Here is a 21,578-nt window from a genome sequence, read left to right as displayed (position 1 = left end):
GGTACCACACCAGTACGTGTATACTTCGGTACCACAAAAGCTGGGTAAGGCAAGTAACTATAATTCTACTTCTAGCACTCAGCTACTATAGTTATCAGAAAAGGAAAACAAGCTTTCTTCTGCCCAGGTAGTTGATGTAAAAAAAATCATGGGTGGTGTTAAGCTCCTGGTCATCCTTCCCTGGAGACTGGGTGGCAAGAGGCCCCTCCAGAGAAGGTGGAGCACAAACACACCCGAAGCCCAGCCACACCAGGCTGACAGTGCATTGCTGCTGGCAGCTCTGCTGTACCACACTTCAGAGAACCTTACCAGGATTTTTACAAGTTCTATGAGTCTCCCTGGGTCTTGTAAATAGATTGAAATAGCAGATTGTTTGGAGATGAGACATACAAGTGCAAAAAGGACTGTACCAAAACACAAGGAACATTAAAACACAAGTTTCAGACTCACGGTGACACCATGTGCAGAAAAAGAAGTAACAACTGTGAGGCTGGGTGTAAATACATGGTAGACACAAACATGCAAAGAAGAAAACAAAACATACGCTTTTATACACTAACTTGATGGACAAATCATTCAATGAACCCTGAATAGGATTCTTTCAAGAAACAGAAAAACAAGCTACAGATTTTGTGGAATTTATCTATAGTTAGAAAAGAGGTGGAAGCCCCAGTTTAGCAGGAAATCATTATAATGAAAACGGAAGGAACAGCACGAGCACAAAACATTGCACAACAGGACTTTCAGAACAGTAGTAACAGCTAATGCACATGAGCAGTGGGGTTTTTTTTTTGGGTTTTTCTACAGTGAAGAACTTTGGTCTTCTAACATCTGCCTTCTTACTTGCTGAAAACCTCTGCATTCCAGCTGTATAAGACTGGATTACATAAAGGTCATGATCTGCTCAGTCAAATGGGAAATACAGAAAACATAACTGTTTACTTTGACTTACCATCCAATTATACCATTGAAAAAACAGCAGCAGTTGTCATCATAACTTCAGAGAATGAAAAAACATACATTACAGCAATGTCAGCAGTGTTGGCAGATTGGTCTAAAAGCACCATCATCCCTGACCTTGAAGAGAAAAACCATACCAAAGGAGCAGCTGCCTACTGGAATAACTATTAAGTTATTCCTATCAATATGGAATGCCATCCATCAAAATCAGCGAAGGGAGTCTACAGACTTGATAAGAAAACTAGGTGTGTTGCTAAGAAAAAGAAGAATGTTTGATTCAGATGCACTGAAATAACATCCAACACTAGCAGCAAATACCAGGAGAGAAATTAATACTGATCTTACAGATGCATGAGCAGGTATGGTGCCACAGCTGCAGGTATTTGAGGCACCAATGGATACCCCCCTTAAAAGTAATTTTAAGTCTTTAAACTTACAACAGGGCAAATGGCAAAAGCCCAGTGCATGCTACTTTGTCACCTGATCTGGACAACAAGGGACTGGATAAATCTGTAAGTTTTAGCTAAAGATTTATAAGAAACACTGTATTTCAAATTTAATGAACTCAAATAATTTTCAGTTTCAAGAAGCCGAGAAAAGTGAAAGCAAAAGATGGTAGAGAAAGTGACTGAAATGACAAAGACGTGTGAGATATAAAACTTTCCATGTATAACTTTTTCTTTTTTTTTTAAGGAGGATCATTTTAAAGTCTTCCTCGTAGGTTAATACCGTAAATAACAAAATTGGAAAAGGATCAGTAAGTACATCTCTGCTTAACAGAAATATGTTTCTAAGCAACTCAGTTATGGAGAGATGAAAAACTTGGCTTGCTGAAGCTACAGGAGGAATGTAGAGAAGTACGACTACGTAAACTAGAAGTGAAACAAAGTCTGCTGACAAATCCACATAAATGCACAAGGTATGAATATCTCCTTCCTGTCTGGATTCCAAACAATTAATCACCTAACTTTGGCTACACTGTAATGTAATAAAACACACATGCTGCATGTGTAAAGGTGGCCAAAATTCATGTTTCTGTATTTTAGATCAGTTTTGATCAGCACCTAGAAGCAATAAAAGGACACTAAACAAACAAAATAATGAAAATTCTTATTGCTGCTTCCTGAACCCCTCATTTTGAACATAGTGCGGACAAAATAAAGTATTAGAGAGCTGAAGATTTGACTTACATTACAGATCTGACAGTTGTAACTGCAGGAGAAAGCGTATTTCTATATATTTTATAATACTCTCCCACAATGCCAAGTATGTGAAGACATTTACCTTGGTTTTATTTTTTTTAAAAAAGGTGTTAAGTCATTCTTAAAGTTCTCTAGAGTAATTTCAAGGATTATCTTTAAGAGTAATCCAAATAAACATTGGTGAACAGACTTTAGGTATCAATCAGGATAAGAAAGTTTGAAGTAATGTCAAAAACACAAAGGCGAGGAATCTTCTCAATTTCCCTTATACACTCAACTATTCAGAATTCATGGGGGAAAAAAAGTACACAAATGGCTTACAGATTACTGTAACAGTGATGGATGATGACTACAGTTACTTCTTTCAGAGCCTACACAGATTAAAGCAAGATCCTCCATAATGAAAAACAAGAAGAGAAGGTTAATCACAGAAAAAAAGGCAAGTGGTACAGAGAAAGGAACTTCAGCAGCACAAAACCAATTCCTAAATAATGAAATTGATTTAAGGCACTCCTGCTGATGGAACTACTATTTTCTTTTTTATAGTAAAATAATTCTATTAATAAGTAGTAGAATATAATGCTTATTGAAAACCAATGGAAGTTACCAGCTTTACATCCTCAGCTGTGTGATATGAAGAAATAAAAAACAGAAACAAGTCCAAAATGCTAAATCACAAACTTCTCATTAACTCTCTAATTCCACAGAGAGTATCTTTTTATTGCAAAAAAGCTATGTTTACACATTTCTAAAAGCAGGTAATGTGGTTAACATCTCAGTCTGGCTCCAGAATCCAAATACATATGAAATGCAAGCACTGTCAATAACCATAATTAGCCAACAGTACTTTATTCCTACTATGGATGTAGCAAACATGTTATTCAACCTAACAGCATCACAAAAACAGATTTCAGTTTGGGAATTTGTGGCCTGTGGCAGCAGAAACTCCCAGATTCAAATGCCAGGCTTCACAAAGAAAGGCAAGATGCACCCCTCTCAACCACTTTGTATGTAAACACAGCAACAGCAAACTCAAATAAAACCTCTAAGGATCTGACCACAAATAAATGCAAGTTTTCAGCCAGCACCTGCTGCCCCACCAGCCAACCCTCCTATCTCCCAAGGAAAAGCTGGCAGGGCAGATAGATTAATTCTGAGGACCAGATGCAGCCTGTCAGCTATCAAACAAGCAACCCTGACTTACAATAATAAGCTGTGTTTCTTTAATCAGCTCCATTTGCATCTGAGTCAAGTGTTATTCATTTGCAAGCAGGGGTCTCTTCCCAGCTGTATTTACATGGGCACACAGTCTGAGTATTGTTGATTCCACATTCTCTGGACATTCTTAAGCAATTTCTAAGTCCCAAGACAAGTTTGGCCCAACTTTACATGAATTTTCTGACAGTCTATTAGTCAGCTTTACGTAACAGCACATAAACAGTAGTAAATAATCATAATGAATTGTACACTTAGCAAGCAATTAATTCATTATAAAATTTAACATTACATTTGAGTGACTATTTGTCACAGATATTCAAGAACTCATTCTGTATGAAGTGAAAATTTCATTTGATGTAAGTACCCAACAAATAAAATTATTGTAGGAATCGATTACCATCAGGTAAGCACTACATATAGAGCTTCAAATTATCCTTTTTATACATATGTGTGTACATATATTATGTATTATCCTATATGTATAATATATTTACATATATGTAGTTTCACACACATTTTAACAGTTTTTTGTTGTTAATTAAATGACTGACCAAATATTTCTATTTGTACAAATCTTGAGGGAAGGGTCACACTTATCCATTCAAATTTACAGTTGCAATAGTTAACCAAGTATCCTACAAATATTTAACACCTCTTTATGTGGCTATAGTTTGGCAACAGAATATAGTTGATTTAAAAATAATATATTTTTATTATTAAGGGAATAACTATTTCAGAACAGAATATAACTTCTTACATGTATTTTTTCTGAGACCAGAAGGAATCTTTAATGATTCCAGGACACTCCTACTATGCAGTCCACAAATTTTAACATAGTAACTGAAATCGCAACACACACACAAATAATCAGTTTATCTGTATCTCCTCCTATCTAGATTTTGTAATTGTCTTCCTTTTCCATGCATCACTATCAAATATAAGGGGAAGACACCAACCATTGGTTTAATAACATAATACTACATATAACTTCCTTTCCCTTTTGCAAGTATATGAGGAATTTTCTTTAGAACTGGGGGGGGGGAGCATGAAGCACATAATTCAACACTGACTTACATTTTATCCTTAGAACCTTCACTCATCAGAAAAACTGACCTGCACTAAAGGTGTTTAGTCTTTTTAAACCTGACACTAAAATATGTATTTACTGCAGTGGTATGTAGTATTTATTTTTTATTATAAACTTTATTTCAATTGAGGCTATCAGGCAAACTATTTTACTTTCAAAAAAGTAGACTAGTCATTGTTTAACATTTTATTACTGATACACATCTGATGTCAATGTTAGGTTAACATGGTTTTCCTCCACAGTATCAAACAAAAATCATGCAAATAAAATTCTAATTAAGATGTTATAAGCAGTTGATAATCAAAGTAACCTTCCCCTGACCCACATTAGGATAAGAAAACCCAGCAACAGAAGGAACTTAGGCTAGAGTTTGACCCATTTTCTCTCTAAAGCTGTAGAAGCTAGGAAGTGAAAAAGAAAAATTTAGTGCTAAAGCAAATTAAGGTTGTAACTGAATTCAACACATTTCCATTGACAAAAAAACTGCTCTCAAGAGGATTCTGAGTGTTGCCAGTAATTTAAGAACTGCAAATCTTGCAGTAATCACACTAAAATTCGAAGTGAACTGAAAACATCAGGAGTTAAAGAAATAGGGTCTTCAAAAAGTTTGTAACTAAGCTTCTTTTCCTCTTCTGAATTTTAATATAAGCACAATAGTAGCACACTAAGATAATCACGTATGTGATGTAAACGTTTACTATACTCTGGCAGAAACCAGCCCTTTAATTATTCACATGTTTTATAAATTCCCAGATCAGGCTTTCTTCATAATACATATGCATGATCCATACAGCTGTATTCACAATGACCTGACTAATAGCATGCAAACTGACAAAGGATATTCCAAAAGCAGAATAATAAAGCACAACAAGTTATTCTTACTACCCTTCCCCCACCATGCATTTTACCCTTTGTGTTCTTTTATACTTACCATGCCCTCAAAGCCAACTCTGTAAAGGTTTTTAGCACCATTGTCCCAAAGAACATATGCCGCACTATGTGGACTCGATGCACTCCAATCTTGGATTTCAGTTACCTATTCAGTTTTAAAAATAAGAAAATTGTTTCTATAATAAAGACTTAGAAGCACAATTTGAAATTAACCCTCATTCATCGCTTTCGAATAATTCAGGATACAGCAGTTTTACTGCATTTAATAAGATTTATTCTGAAGTTGTTTTCTGTATGACACAAGTGTTTCCTAGGTGTCTTAAGATGGCAGCCTGAATATATACTTTGTAGGCCTATTTTTTCTTTTGTATATCTGGTAGGTGATCCAACTATGTAAGTAGAGAACAAAATCTGAACTGTAAAACCTTATTTATGGTACTTTGACATGTTCTTACTAGAAGCAGCATTTAACTAAGAAAAACAGGATGAAAACTATTTTAATTGCTTCAATTTGTCTGGTTTAACTTGCATTGGCCTGGTGGCAGTGCACTACATTAGGAGACAAAGTTTTATTTCCAGAGCCAATCTGTTTAACAACAGTACAACAGAAGGAAAGTGAAAAGGACTTTCCCTGACATTTCTGAAATCATGAGGCTATGCACCACATTCTGAAAACACTTCCATTATTAAAAAAAATAAATCAATTTCCAGAATTTATCTTAATTTTTATTTGTATTTATTTAAAAGCTGTTTCTGCTATGTACCATCTGCTTTTCCTCATTGAGAGCATTTATATTCATTGATACATATTTTCACCTTGCAAATAATCCCACTAATTGAAGTTTAGTACATAAAACAGACAATGTAGGATAAGACTTTTATTTTGCAAAGTTTCAGAGATTTCAAAATATCTTGCCAAATTCACAGCAAGGGGTAAATAATCAAGAGGAAAACAGCTGCTTCTGAATATCCCTTGCTTTAAGAGATTTAATTTATTATTTCCTCTCAATAAAATCCAAAATGAAATCCCCAAAAGTCCTAAAGCTTCCATAAATGTCTAGGATATAAAATAGGCTAAATATCTTATTCAGGAAGTTTTCGCTTTCTTTTAAATGCTGCTTAAGTGTGCTAAAAATAAATGCAACAAAAACCCACCAGTTCACCAAGATAGAAGGGCATGCAATTCTCCTTCTAGAACATCTCATATTTGGTGATAGAAGTCATAGTATATTTCACACTCCCTGCTGTATGTTCATACTTATAACAAACCTTTGTTAGTTCTGAACATAAATGTAAGTTGCAAATGGAAAAATTTGCAAAGGTTATGATTAGCAACATATCATTCCATGCAATTTTCAATAAATCCAAATATTTTTTTAATACAACTATATAAAAACCACTCATATAATGTCCCAAGCCAGCAATATAATATCCACATCCAACACTTGCAAAATTTTTTATGTTAAAATGGAGAAGTCCCTGAAATTATTAGATGAAAAACAAAATCCAGAATCCAAGCACTGAAAACCAAGAGCAAGAGATACACAAATGTGCTGACCCACAAGCAATAAGACTACAGAATACAGTGATGACCAGAAAGGGCTATTCTTGAGCGCTCTGTTTTTATATCAGCTCTCTAGTAATGTCAAAATATACCCAAGATCTTAATGCTGTTACAAGCCAGTCTTAAGCAGAACAACCAAGACAAAAATTCAGTAGTTTTAGAAATTTTTGCTGGTATTGTAAAAATGCAAATTTACATTTAAAAGAACTGGTCACAGTATACATCCCTTCCTCCTTCTAAATGGTTGAGCATTACAGAATAAGATTAAAAAACGTCCAGCAAATTAAAATAGTAACTTTTATGATGATATCTTTACACTAAAATTAGAAAGGCCGATGAGGCCTCTGCATACATGAGCATGCAGAAATGCATCTTATTTAAACCAGTTTTATTTTTACCTTTCCTCTACGCCCGTTGCCACCATCCTGATCTTCCCATTGCCAGTCAACTCCTCGCACCACCCTGGCACCTGCAAAGATTCCTCTTGCTGTAATTTTCTTTGATTTACGGCGAGACTCCAACAATACCCTGAAGTTATTAAGAGAAGAACCCACAAATGTCAAGATAATAAAGAAAGTCCAAAATGAATCTTTGGGGATGGGAAGGAAGGATAGCATCTTGAAACAAAAATAACCCCACAAACACAGATTTCAGTCCATGAATCTCATCCATTCAATTCTCAACTTGAACAGCAGCCCACAAGATAAAAAACCATGATCTTCCTAAGTCTGCTTTCTTGTATGTTCATAATTAGTGTTTAATTCTAATGATAATTTCTTCTCCAAAGTTCCTACTACGAGCAATAATCTTGTAACCACTTACATATAGATCTGACTATTATTGAAATCATTAAAGAAACATAGAGAGTCATATAAGCAACACATTTCTGTTTCTCTTAGATGCACCCTAGGCCAATATTATTGCCCTGCAATTGCCCTGCCATTTTTATTCAGAATTATGCTATTAAGTAAGAGCTACATCTCTTTCCCCTCCGCGCCTGTTTATTTTCTACATACTTATTATAGCATATCTTGGCAAATTTAAGTCAATATATCAGCATCCATTTTTCCATCATAATATGTTATTTTTCTAAAGCAAACCTCTTCTTTCCCTCCGACTTCAACAGAACTGAAGTAGATAAGCCCAAACAGAACAGTTCATGACTATTTAACTTACAAATAGAAACAAAGAGAAAAACATTTTCCTGCCTTTTTAGTCATCTCAAAAGCCACCAGTTTGCATGCAACCAGGTTTCTTACTTCATGCCAGGAAAATGTTGCCAGACAAAAGTATTTTTCAGCTGAAATTCTGAATGTTTCCTGACCTCTTGAGGAAGTGTATCACCCTCCTGCTAAACTTTTAACATCCAGCAGATGGCAGACAAGGAAAAAGTTAAACTGTTAGAATCAATGCAAAGAGCACATGAACATAATTAGCCATTTTTATCCAAGTAATATAAAAGAGTGAAATAAAACACAAAGATATGTTGTTTATAGCAGCATTTTAGAAAGTTCTCAACACCTAGAAAACTGAGACAAAACCAGCATACATTACTTTGGTATGCTGCCCATATGACATCCCAGACTCAAGAATAAAATAGGTAGACCTTATGCTTTCCTTCATCCAAACGCCCTAGATGCTTCTTGCTATTTTTCCTATGAAATATCCCTCAAATTCAATACCACTGGTTCGCCCTTTTCTCCTCCCTCAAACAGTTAACTTTAATCAATTTTTCTCAGCTAAGCTTGACCCAATAGAAACAGCTCCTTGGCACATGAAGCTGCCTTCTAGATAAGAGTTGCAAAACAGAGCTCAATGGGAGTAAACAGAGATAGGGAGAAAGTGACAAGATGCAAAACAGTTCCTGCAATTCTATACATTGCATACAATGTATCTCCAAAAATAAGACTTATGCTTTATACACCATAACAGACCACTTGAAACTACAAAGGAAACTTCAGCTAAAAAAAAATATAGAAGAAAAAAAAAGTCTGGCAAGCATTCTCAGAAGCAATGAGATTTTTTAAAAAGAAATAAATAGAAAAACAGATTTGTATTTTGTTAGCTATTCTCTATTACTTACACTAAGCCAGCACTTTCTACTCTTGGATCCAACTTGTAAATCTTGTTCTGCATTACGCATTACACTAAGCTCATGATATCTATTTGGTACCTAGATCTGCTGGCATGAATCTCAAGAAAACAGAAGTTACTTTTTGATTAAGCCACTGACCTGGGCATTTGAGCCATAGCTAAACTTCAGGGCAAACATTTGAGAAAATAAACACAGTCCCTACAAGACAATATGAGAACTTGGTTTGTGTACTCCAACCACTTCCCCTAACTGTAAAAGCACTGATGAGAGCACATCACTGAATTACAATGCATTTGTAAACCTTACTTCTCCAAGAGGAGGAAATAAATGTTGTCTTACACACATTGCATTTAACCAAGTATCATATCTAACAAAAAAGCTTCCAATTTTTGATTTGATGAAAGAACATTCTGGAAAGATCACAGAGGTGATACCGCGGCATGTGGCCTTTACACAATGCTTTACTGTAGCTCTCAAAGTATTTAGTAACAGGCAAATACCACTGTTCTCACTTAACTAGTAGATAAATCATGATGGTGAGGGGCTTTGGAATTAGACAGTTATTTAAAGTCAAGAACAGGTATGCAAGAACACAGTAAATGCCAATTTTGTTCAGAGGTCTTTACTGGGAGACAATAACAGATGCTTAAGAAAAGAACATGAAAACCAAGGCAAGGGTAGAACAACCCTTCACAGCATCTTTTCTCTGCTTTCTGTGGTAAGCAGGTTAAGCAGTTCAAGTGAAAGTTTTTGTCTCCAGGTCATTCTGGTTTTCATAGCCCACAAGGAGGGTATTTTCCCTCAATCCATCTACACCATTTTTGAACCTAATTAAACTTTCACATTCAGGAATTCATTGACAAAGCATTTTGTGATTTTACACTGAGTAAAGATAATTCCCTTTCTTTTAAAGCTGCTATATGATAACACAAGAATTAGGTAGACTGCAATGACATTAAAAGAAACTGAATAATCATATCCTAACTTTTTTCTCTACTCCATTCTTTCTAGAATTTTCATGTATTCCAAGGTCCAACAATATGTCCTAGCTACCCTCCCTCACAAAGAGGCAGAATCAGTAACAGAATCTACACCTCAAGCCACCATCTTACCAAATTCAAGTTTCAGTAACCAAATCTGCAGTTTAAAACTTAACCACAATTAACTGTTCCTATTTAATTTTGTGGGGAAAAAAATTACATTTTACCTTTCACTTCCTGGTGTGGTAATTCTGTAAAAACGATGCCTCAAGTGATGTTTGTCCCCATGATAGCAAACTGTGCACAAGTCATAATTCGTGCATTCAGCACATTTCCATCGGATGCCAATGATGGGTTGCTGCCGACAAGTATCACACATAGTCCCATCATGCTTGATACCTGTGGGGAGAAAAAGAAAAAAAAAGACTAAACTTTGCTACAACACTACACAGATTTCTGTTGCACACCGTTATAATTTGAAACCATATACTAAAAAGGTAACAATAAAGAAAGGCTGCTATTGATAGCCTATCAGCCTATACAACTTGGGGGGGAAATAATGGACTTCGCCTCCTATCTCCAGTTGTCTGTCTGTTCCTGAAATGTTCTATCTTTTCTCAGCTTTTTGAGCTGAGAAAGCAACATTTGGCTTTTTCCATCTATACAAATCAGAGAAAGAAAATGAGAAATCATTTAACTACAAGTTAAAGAGTCAGAAATGCATACATCAAAATATACCAGCAATCTGGAATTTTATCTCTGGATTAAGACTATCAACACATACCACAAAGGCTACTGTGTTCAGCTGTGAGTGACAGTTTGAAAATCATTGGTTTGACTTACATATTTTCTACAGTGGAAAATATAAGTGCTTATTTCTATTCTTTTTTATATAGGAAAAAAATTAAGCTCTCTTGGATAGATGCCATTAGCTTCATGAAAATCTGTTACCATTTTTGAAGCGCTTTACTGCTTTACGTGTTGGTTTTTTTCGAAAAGAATGTGCCAAAGACAGACCGGATGTAACCCACCAGCATGTGCTTTGCCCAGCCTTCCACAAAAACTGAGTTCTCAAGACTACTTACTCCTACAGATTTGCCAAGCTACAGCACAGTGAAAGCGATCAGTTACAGGCAGTTTCCATCCATGCATTCTGAATACAGGGAACAGCCACAAGTTTCTTTTAAAAAAAAAATAATCAAATTCTGCTGCCATTTGGAAAAAATTGAGCAACATTAAAGAGAAGCACTGGCATACAGTCTGTAGCACAAGATAAAAATGAGCACTAACTAAAAGGTTGGAGTAACGCAGAATTTTCCCATTCGCTCACCCTTAAAAAAACAGCCAAAAAACCCAGATCACTCTGAAATTAGTGAGGAAAAAGAACAGTTTTTGTCCCCTCCAGAAGGGATGCTTTTTGAAACGACTGCCAAATTCACCATAAATCTATTAGTCACTTGTGTCCAACAGCTGAGCCACCTACAGTGAAAAAAACCCAACAGTTGGAGAGGCAAAACTGAAGGAGGAAATGCCTTTTTGTCTGATCATTTCACAGAATCATGTAATAGCTGAGGTTGGAAGTAACCTCTGGAGATTGTCCACTCCAACCATCACTGTTCAAAGCAAGGTAAACTAGAGCTAGCTGCCCACGACCAGTCAGGTTTGGAGCACCTCCAAGAATACAAACTCCACAACGCAGCCTGTTCCAATGTTCAATCATCCCTATAGCTTAAGTGGAAATTGCTGTATTTCAATTTGTGCCCATTGCCTCTTGTCCTGTCACTTGACACCACTCATAACAGCCTGGCTCCACCCTCTTTACAACCTCCATCAGGTATTTATATACACTCTTCAGATCCCCCCGAGCCTTCTCTTCTGCAGGCTTAACACCAGATCCCTCAGCCTCTCCCCATACCAGATGCCTTAAGATCCCTTAAAACACATTTGCAGCCCTTTGCTTGACACACTCAATATGTGCATGTCTCTCTCGCGCTGGGGAGCGCAGAACTTGACCCAACACTCCAGGTGTGGCCTCACCAGTACTGAGCAGAGGGGAAGGATCACCTCCTTCAACCTGCCAGTAACACTCCTAACACACCCCAGGCTACCATTGGCCTTCATTGCCAAAAGGGCACATTGCTGGCTCTTGGTCAGTTGGTTGTCCAGTGGGACCCCCAGGTCCTTTCCTGCAAAACTGCTTTCCAACCAGTTGTCCTCAGCTTGTACTGGTGCAGGGGTTACTCCTCCTCAGGTGCAGGACTCAGCCTTTCCCTTTGCCGAATTCCATGAGATTCCTGTTGGCCCATTTCTCCAGCCTGTCGAGGTCCCTCTGAATGCCAGCAAAATCATCCCGTGTTCATTTCTCCTAACCAAGAAAACTTCTCACTCCACCCTCTTCCAGCCTTGATTATAAATGTATTTAGGAAGATTTCTGGCCTCATGATTAAAAATTTTCCTGATGCATGAACATTGGAATAAATATTTAGTTAAGGCTGGAAAAGGCCACACATTTGGAGCAAAGACTGCACATAGCACCACAGAGATCTGAGCAGCTCTTCAGGGCAAAGATAGCCTTTGGTGACAACAAAACCCCTGAAACTGCTGACATTATACTAAATGAACACTGTAATTCCTGAATGGTTCATGACTAGCATGGCATCCATACCTTGACCACAAAGTCTGTGCTGAAATTTTGAAGGTCTGGCACAGACAGTAACATTATATGCCAACTCCAACTGCCAGAAAACACACCTCATATACCATAATCATTCTTTTTAACTAACTTCCTATATTTAAAAATATTTGCTGCCTGGTAACAACAACTAAAAATGCTATTTTTCTACAAAACAAGAACTTGGAAATCACCCATACATTTTCTCTCCACACACAATTCCATCAACAGAGGGTTAACATCAAGAAGAAAGCTATCTTTCTTGTTCTGTACACTGAGACTTTGATGTCCGGTATCTTGATTAACTGTAACACTCAAAAAGACAGTACTTAGTTATGATCTCCTGGTGGCTGCCTCTACCGCTATGAATTGTATTGAACCATTTTACTTTTTTTTTTTTTCCAGTAGTCTGCAAAAGCAGGTGCATTAAAAGGATGCAGATAATCTGTTAGGGTTTTGTTGCCTTGCTTAAAAAGTTTAACTACTTATGGTGCGTGGGGTTCAGGGGTGGTGTTTTGGTTTTTTTAATTGATTGCTAAATTGGTATTTCACATAGAGAAGTTACACATCTTTGGATAATTTTTTTTTTTTTAACAGTTGCTGAGCTTCAGGGAAGACAGCTTGCCAAGGATCACATTTATTCTGGATGTAAAAGTACCAAGGAATTGGGTGCTGCAGGATTCTTCAATTTGTTTAAGCAGCAGGAAAGAGGGCAAAAGAGAGGTATAATCAGAAGTCATATAACACAGAACTAGGTCATCTCACAGTAAACTTAAAAACTAAACATTTCCAGCCAGTGAGGCAAAAGCTGCTGTGGAAGAACTCAGAAAATTTTCCTCAGAAAAGATCAAGAAAAAATATACAAAGATATTTGACACAAAAGTCTTTTTACTGACTACAGTGTCTGGGACTTAAGAGAACAGTGCATGTCTGTATTTGGTGTCTCTGATGGAGAGAGTCACATCTCTATCTCATAGATCCCTAAACACCACCCCGATAGATATAGCCTTTCTTCATACATTCCCTGACACATGTTTCTAGCAGCAACACCCACTTCAGTGCGTGCCTCACCTGACCATGCTACTCCATTCCTTCCATTATGCCAGCAAAAGCTTTTTGCAGAGCTGAGCTGTAAACTGGATCAAGAAACATATCCAGCTGGAAAACAGCCAGGAGGAAAAATATTTAGCTGGATTGGTTTCCCAATCCCATTCTTTGTGGTGCTGCACAACATTGCTGGCATGACAAACAAAGCATTGCAGGGCAGGAGCAGGCAAGTAATCCTGTTACAGAACTTTTAACCACTGCACTAGAAATCTGGAGGGAGAAGTAGATTTGTACACCTCTGGTGACAGTGGACTACATCTGCTAAAAAAAGATGGTAAAACAAGGTGCTACTACTGGATCACAAATTGTGATAGCTAACTCTTATTCATGTTCATAATACAAACAAAATGAACTATTTAAATCAATTGTATGTTTTAGAGAATGTTGAAGGATTTTTTTTTTTTTTTTTTTTTTTTAAAGTTGAACTAGATATTATAGGTACACACAAGTGTGGTGGTTGACCTTGGCTGGCTGCCAGCCGCCCACCCAGTTGCTCTCTCACTCTCCCTCCTGAACAGGACAGGGAGTGAAAATAAAATGAAAAAGCTTGTAGGTTGAGATAAAACTGAAATCACTTACCAATTACCATCACAGGAAAAGCAGATTTGACTTGGGGAAAATTAAATTTATAGCCAATTAAAAACAAAAGAGGATGGTGAGAAAGTCAAGAACTAAAACACCTTCTCCCTACACCACCCCTTCTTCCCAGATCCAACTTCACTTCTTCATTCCCAACTCCTCTTTCTCCCTGCTTCTCCCCAGGGGAGAAAGAATCATTTCAGTTGGAAAAGACCCTTAAGATCACCGAGTCCAACAATTAACCTAAAACTACCAAGTCCACCACTAAACCATGTCCCTAAGCTCCACGTCTACATGTCTTTTAAATACCAGCAGGGATGGCGACTCAACAACTTCCCTGAGCAGCTTGTTCCAATGCTTGACAACCCTTTTGGTGAAGAAATTTTGGTGAAGATGGGGAATGGGGGGTTATGGTCAGTCTATAATAGCTCCTCACACTTTTCCCCTGCCCCACCATGGGTCCTCTCCATGGGCTGCTAGTCCTTCAGGAAAACGCTGCTGAAGCATGGGCTCTCCATAGGCTGCAGCTTCCTTCTGGGTATGTCCACCTGTTCCAGCATGGAGTCCCCCACAGGCTGCAGTGTGGATACCTGCTCCACTGTGGCTCTCCATGGGCTACAAGGGGACAATCTGCACCACCGTGGTCTCCATTTACTCATCACCAACTACTCACTAAAATTCAGTACTGAGGACCTGATGTTGGTACTACACCCATTTGGGGGGAGGGAAGGAGACATTATTTCTAATGTTTCAGACTACCTTTGCTCTAGCCTAGTGGACTGAATGCTCATCAGCATTGAGATCATATCTTTCAATTTACTTTCACCAAAAAGCAGACCAGCTTGTGTGCTCCAAAATCACCCCGTGGTGTAAATCGAAGCACAGTACACAGGAACAACCAGGAGACCGAGTCAAGTGTAGGCTCTGGAGCCAAACTGAAATCCTGACCCAAATGCAACCTGTATCTGTCATATAAACTGCTTCCCCTCTTCGAAAGGAAGACTGTTTAAGAAAGGTTGAGAAACACAAACTTTACAAAGTTTATATTAGGAAAGAATGACTTACTTAAACTACTGGAATACATTAAAGTGCCACAAAAACTTCAGAATTCAAACATCAGCCCTGTAGCTGGCCAGCTGTGAAGCAGAAGACCACTTTAGCTCTCTAAAACGAGATACAGCAAAAACTAAACATCTAAATATTCTTCAAAATTTCCTAGGAGCAGGCTATTTCAAAATGAAACAGGTTTTGTATCACCATTCTCACTCTTAAAGCTGTGGAAGAAAATAGCAGCAGTGTTGCTCAAATTGCTATTTGAATTTCTTGCAAATCTCTTTTGTACTAAAGATAATTAGGTGGCAGTATACAGCTGTCCAATAAAAGAACATTTTAACAGTAAAATGAGATGTACAAGGGGTATCCATACCACTCACTGTTAAGCACAGAAGTTAATAGTGATTTCAATTACTTCTAAGAACCAACAAAATCCAATGGACTCGTTATTCTCTACATAATTCTAATAAGCCAAAATCCTTTCATATCATAATGACAATACTACCATCAGGCAAGGAATACCATAAACTCATTCAAAAACTGATTCATTTACACCCCAATTTAAAAAGCAATAGCAATGTTTTGTTCTTCTCCTCGAGATAATTTTTTATGGCCAGGATCCAGGCAAACTGAAAACAAAGAATTCTCAGAGATTAACCAGATTTCAACAAATTGTGTGAAAACTCAAATCAGTGTTCCCACAAACACAACTCATCTATTAAATACCCTGTTTGGCAGCAGCCAACTGACCCATTATTATATACGTGAGATGCCAGACTTGCCGAAGCATGTGTCCTATCTGGTAAGGGTACCACAAGATACATGAGGATGGAGATGATTACTGTGTAGGAGACATGGGGGAAGGGCAGAAAGAACAAAGGACATGTTTATTAAAACAAACAGGCTTCCCAAGTAGCACTGCTCACGAAGCTATTAATTTTTTTTATTTTTTTTTTACTTCTGTGGTGTTCTGTAAGTATTTACAAGTAGCCACTAAAAAACAATCTTGTCTAAGACAATTTGCCTTAAATTATACTTAATGCGCTAAAAGCAAGAACAAATAAACAAATACACAGGCTAAATCATCTGAGGTGGTCTACCTTTTAAAATGTTCTGACATGTATGACTTCATGATGATTTATGCAACTCTTCGGGTTACAGAAAACTATTAATACAAGTACAGAAAGCCACTCAGATCTTCAACAGATAGCACCTAAATTTTCAATATTAGCAGAATACAGAGCATACAGCTTTACATGCTGCACAAATACTTGCTCTAGCTGTGGGATAATTCCATGTCAAGGTTCCGTTTCCTGACCCCAGCCCCTCCACCACCTCCCCTTATTCAAGCACAAATGGGTAAATATTTTAAGCAGGAAAATAACATTGTTACTTTGAAAGAACCATATAAAAGAGGAAATGGATGACAAACAAACTTTTGCCTAAGCTTTGTAGAAAGCAAATCTCCAGAAAGAGAACAAACACGGAGTTTCTGTAACAATCATAAGTATTATGTGAACATAGTAGTGCTCTCTACAAACATGCTATTGTACAGCTTTTACCTTTGGCAAAAGGCTGCCTTCCCTTCTAAATACGAAGCTTGGGTTTATATACTTCTAGTTTCTGTTCAGCAATGCAGAAAACCACTCCTTTCTGTTTCTTTTCCACAACACTACCACAAAAAGGGGACTCTCAAGACTCCTAGATCCTGGCAAAAGGCTACTTTACAGAAAGACCAGGATTTATTTGCAAGTAATTGGGCAACCACACTGCACTGCTCATGTATCGCATCCCACCACTTACTACTCCATTTAGGAGCCTGCTACACAGGACATAACTGAAGTTCCCTTTCTTCTAACTGAAATTTCATTTCTTTTCAGATTCTTAGTTTACTAATCCTTCTCAATCACTCTGTCTTGCTTAAAGAAATGCCTGCCAATGTAAATATGATCACCAATGGGCAGCTAACACAGCTAGCTTGGTAAACATAACTGAAAAACAAAACAAAACTTCATATCACAAACCATTCATTACCCAGATGACTGCACCTGGAGCAAATAGCCTACAAGAGATACTTCATGTAAATCAATGTTGAGTATTTATTTTAAAGACAACCATCTGAAAATCTTAGCACTAAGACTATTTAAGTTTTATAAAACTTAACATAGCCTTGCAATGCTGGTAATAGCCTACAACCATTAAAATACAAGAACAGTACATCATTAAGTCTATGAAGCATCGTTCTGGCATCAAAGGAAAGGCATATACATATATATGCACATACATGTATCAAACTCAGGTTTCGCTTTTGGGGTTTTTTTTGTTGGTTTGTTGCTTTTTTTTTTAACAGAACGAGCTTCAGAATTACTTCTATAACACAGTCAATTCCTGATGCATCACTACTGTTTTGGGCTGCAGAGGCCTCAAACTCATCAAAGCAGCAACTCTGGCTGCAAGCACCACTTTTAAGAACTTATAATCAACTCTGGTTTTGAATACCTAATAAAAAGAACTCCCAGCAATAAATAATATATTTTTGCTTTCTACTGCTGTATTTTTTTATTTATTCTTGCTATAAACTTACAATCATGTCGTGACTATAAATTTATGAACCAGAGAAAATTTTTTTCATTTTAAACCGTAAGAGCCATGATTTAACACTGTGCTAAGCATCATCAAACCAAAACCCACCCCATATTTTATAACATTTCCTTGCTCAACAGCATCATTATTAGTACTACCATTAGAAATTCTGTCACCTAATCCCACTTTTCCTGTAACTATTTATATCAAAATTATCTAAATGCCCGTAGAGATAGTATCAAACTATCAACCAAAGTCAGAGTGCCTTATTCTAAACAATATATAGTCACTACCCCGGAGAAAAATAAGCAATTACAACAAAAGGACACAAAAGGTAGAAAACTGAAGAAGGGAAGTGATTTGCCCAAGAATACAAAATTAATCAGTAGTAAAACCAGGATTTCAGTCCAAATTGACAGCATCCTAATTCCACTAACTTTACCCTTTTGCTGCTACTACTTTACAGATTTTTACTCTTCCTGTCTCCAGGGACTCATGACCTCAAAAGTAACTCCCTCTAGCAAAAAGCAACCCTGGGTAGCTCCACACAGCAGTTCCGTGAGGATGATGCACATGTCGACCAAAAACCTCAGGAAGAGAAATACCATTTTGCAAAGCCTAAAAATAGCAATGCTTGAGTTTTTCCCACAGCAATATACATAGTCCTACCTGAAGCAGAAATTAAAATTCTAATACAAAAGTATAAACATAACTGAAAATTAGAAGGAATAAAGCAGCAAAAAAACAACGAAAACAAAAACCAGGGCCTTTTAAACTGCATATTAATGGCATCTGGAAGCCTACACTTAACAGGATACTGTCAGCTTGCAAATACATCAAGCAGAGCTAGAATAATGAGCATTCAAGGCTCATATTCAACATTTATGCATATACTTCAGTTTTAAGCAGAAGTAGTCCCACTGGTTGCTACAGGACATCAAATGCAGGTAAAGTTTCAAAGCATAAACATCTCCAAGACAAGGATCGACAACTTGAAAGACTACTCTTAACTTCTTGTTCCAAGGTTCTTTTCAAAAAGATTTTCAGCTCATTTTAATAGCATCTACCCTTCAAAACAACAACAGAAAACCAAGCACGAGGCCAGGGGAGAGGAAGGTACCCAGCCACAGAAAAATTAAAGCAATCTCAAAGGCTCACCATGCAATGTGTGGTGTTTTGGTTTTTTTCTTAGCAACATTTTTGTAATTAATTAGAATGAATTCCATGATGCTGTCTCCTCAAAAGTCTGTTACCCACTGCTTTCATTTTCCTTTCTGTAACACTACACAGAGCTGGCTCAGATATGCTCTCTCCTCTCCAACGTATTCCAAATGAAAGATACATTACAAAAACAGTACATCTAAGTACCCCAACAAATCGGTCCAATCGCCTCATTATTGAGGCAATCATGCGCGGCCCAAAACCACCTCACTATATTTCTGATGAAACTAAACAATATCTTTTTCTTTGTGAGTCTTCACTGTAAAAACAGGTGCTAAAATGAACATTTCTCTGCAGTGTTTGCAACACTAACACTGCCGCATAATGTCAGTGCAGATCTAAACCCATTGTCCAAACTGACTGAATTTAAAGCATAAATATCAAGCAGCCAAGTTATTAAAAGAATGAACGACTGCATTTTTTTTCCAGTACCTTCACTATTTTACAGCAGGTCTGGCAATACAGATAAAAGGCAACATGCAGATTACAAGACAAAACACTATTTCAACCACTTGATCTAATCTTTAACAAAAAGGTGCTACACCTCTTTTCTTCAGTCCTCCCTATACTTGACTCAGAATGACTGTCATCATTTTACAAAACAGCACTGAAATATAAATTCAAGGCCGGGGGGAACAAAACCAAACCTTGAGGTACCATTCTCTCGGTTCCCTCCCGCCGCTGTCCCCCCGCCCCCATCATACCGGGAGCCTGCTCTCTGTGGCAGATCACTTTGGCTTTGTTTACCCCAATTTAAGTGTCCCAGGACAACTTCTCCTCTCCCCGCTGCCACACACTATATATTTATTCTAAGTTAGCGTATACATACACATAGGCACCCACTCGCAGCCATGCGACAGGAGGACAGCTGACTTTCCTCCAGCAAAACAGAGAGAAAAAGGCGAAAAGAGAGGCGCAATCCGCCCCCAGGGACGGGCCCCCCACCCTCACCCCGCCGCGGAGCCCCTCGGGCGCTGCCCCCCGCACCCCCCGCAGCCGCCAGGGCTTCGTGAGGGCTCGCCCCTTCCCTCCCACCCCCGGCCGCCGCTCACCGGTGGGCGCGCTGTCGAGGATGCGGAGGTCGTAGGCCCCGGAGCAGCGGTAGTTGGCGGCGGTGCCGTTGTCCCACACCACGACCACTTCCTCGGGGCTCTCGAAGCTGCGGACGGTGCCCACATGGCCCTCGCCGCCATCCTGCTTCCCCCACTTCCAGTCCGGGCCCCGGACCACCCGGGCCCCGACTCCTTCCACCATCACCCGGTTGTTCCGCGAACTGCTCATCCCGGCGACGCCCCGCGGGCCCGGGCCCCGGGGCGGCTGGAGGGGGCGCGCAGCCCGCAGGCGGCGGAGGGGGACCTCGATGGGGACGGCTGCTTCGGGCGGAGGGAGGGAGGGAGGGAGGGAGGACACGGGCCGCGGGTGCCGGTGCGGCGAGGGAGGAGGGAAGAGCAATCAGGACGCAACGGGGAGCGGGGGGGGGGAGAGAGGGGAAGAGAGCCTTCCGACGGGCCGGGGGATGCGACCGGGGCGGCGGGAGGCTCCGGCCGACTCTTCTTCTCCTCCCTCCCTCCCTCACTTCCTTCTTTCCTTCCTACCTACCTACGCACCCATCCCCAGCGCCGCCACGGTTCCCCCCGCCGCGGTTCCTCCCGCCCCGGCCCGCGGCGCCCGTCCGCACGCCACAGCGGCAAGCCACCACCGGCCCCGCGCGCCCGCCGCTACATCCGGGAACTGCGGCCGCGACGACGGCAGCACCAGGGAAACCGGCGGCGACCGTCAGCGCCCGCCTCCCGTCCTGCGCATGCGCCCGCCCCGGCGCCTCTGCGCAGCCGCAGCGCGGCGGGGCACGGAGGGGGCGATGGGGCACTCGTGCGCCACCTGCGTAGCCGGGGAGGAGCGGGGGGGGCACTGAGCGGCGCGGCCGCTGCTCCGGTGGTGGTGGTGGTGCCGCCCCGCCTCCTCCGCTTCCCCGAATCGGGCCGGTGCTGGTGGAAATGGGAGGAAGCAGAGGAGGGAAGAGGGATTTATTTACCCCTGCAGGCAGAACTGCCTGGGGCTCTTGCCAGTCGCCAGCCTGGCGGTCTCCTCTGGGGGCGTGGGCGGCGTTGAGTTCCCCGAGGGCAGCGGCCCCGCCCCGCCCCGCCCGGTGCTGAGGTGATTTTGGCGGCAGAAGCAGGGAGGGCGCTCCCGCGGCTGCCCGCCGCGGAGCCAGCCTTCCCAAATTAAATTGTATTAGCTAAGTCTCGCGCGATAGAGCTTAGGTATACCTGTATTGCGTTTCCCCCGTTTTCTAGTTACTTCTATGCCCTGAAATCCTCTTTTTTTTTTTTTTTTTTTTTTTTCCTAACCGTGGACACGAGTCCTGTG

General features: G+C 39.7%; 1 protein-coding gene across 5 annotated transcripts in view; it reads right to left on the bottom strand.

Moving 5' to 3' along the window:
• MIB1 (MIB E3 ubiquitin protein ligase 1) overlaps positions 1-20,981 on the bottom strand; it is an 80,078-nt gene extending 59,097 nt beyond the window's left edge. For all 5 annotated transcript variants that reach the window (XR_007509652.1, XR_007509655.1, XM_049829141.1 and 2 more), the window contains exons 1-4: positions 20,264-20,981; positions 10,225-10,396; positions 7,321-7,450; positions 5,399-5,503 (exon numbers count right to left, since the gene is read on the bottom strand). Coding sequence is in view for 3 of the 5 variants with exons in the window: in XM_049829141.1 (XP_049685098.1) it covers positions 5,399-5,503; positions 7,321-7,450; positions 10,225-10,396; positions 20,264-20,492 (636 nt within the window). In the remaining 2 variants the exon portion in view is untranslated. The remainder of the gene's footprint in view (positions 1-5,398; positions 5,504-7,320; positions 7,451-10,224; positions 10,397-20,263) is intronic.
• Between the last annotated feature and the right edge of the window lie 597 nt (positions 20,982-21,578).

The sequence above is a fragment of the Accipiter gentilis genome, chromosome 2, assembly GCF_929443795.1.
Source record: "Accipiter gentilis chromosome 2, bAccGen1.1, whole genome shotgun sequence".
Classification (NCBI taxonomy): Eukaryota; Metazoa; Chordata; class Aves; order Accipitriformes; family Accipitridae; genus Astur; species Astur gentilis.
This window is presented reverse-complemented; position numbering and strand designations above follow the sequence as displayed.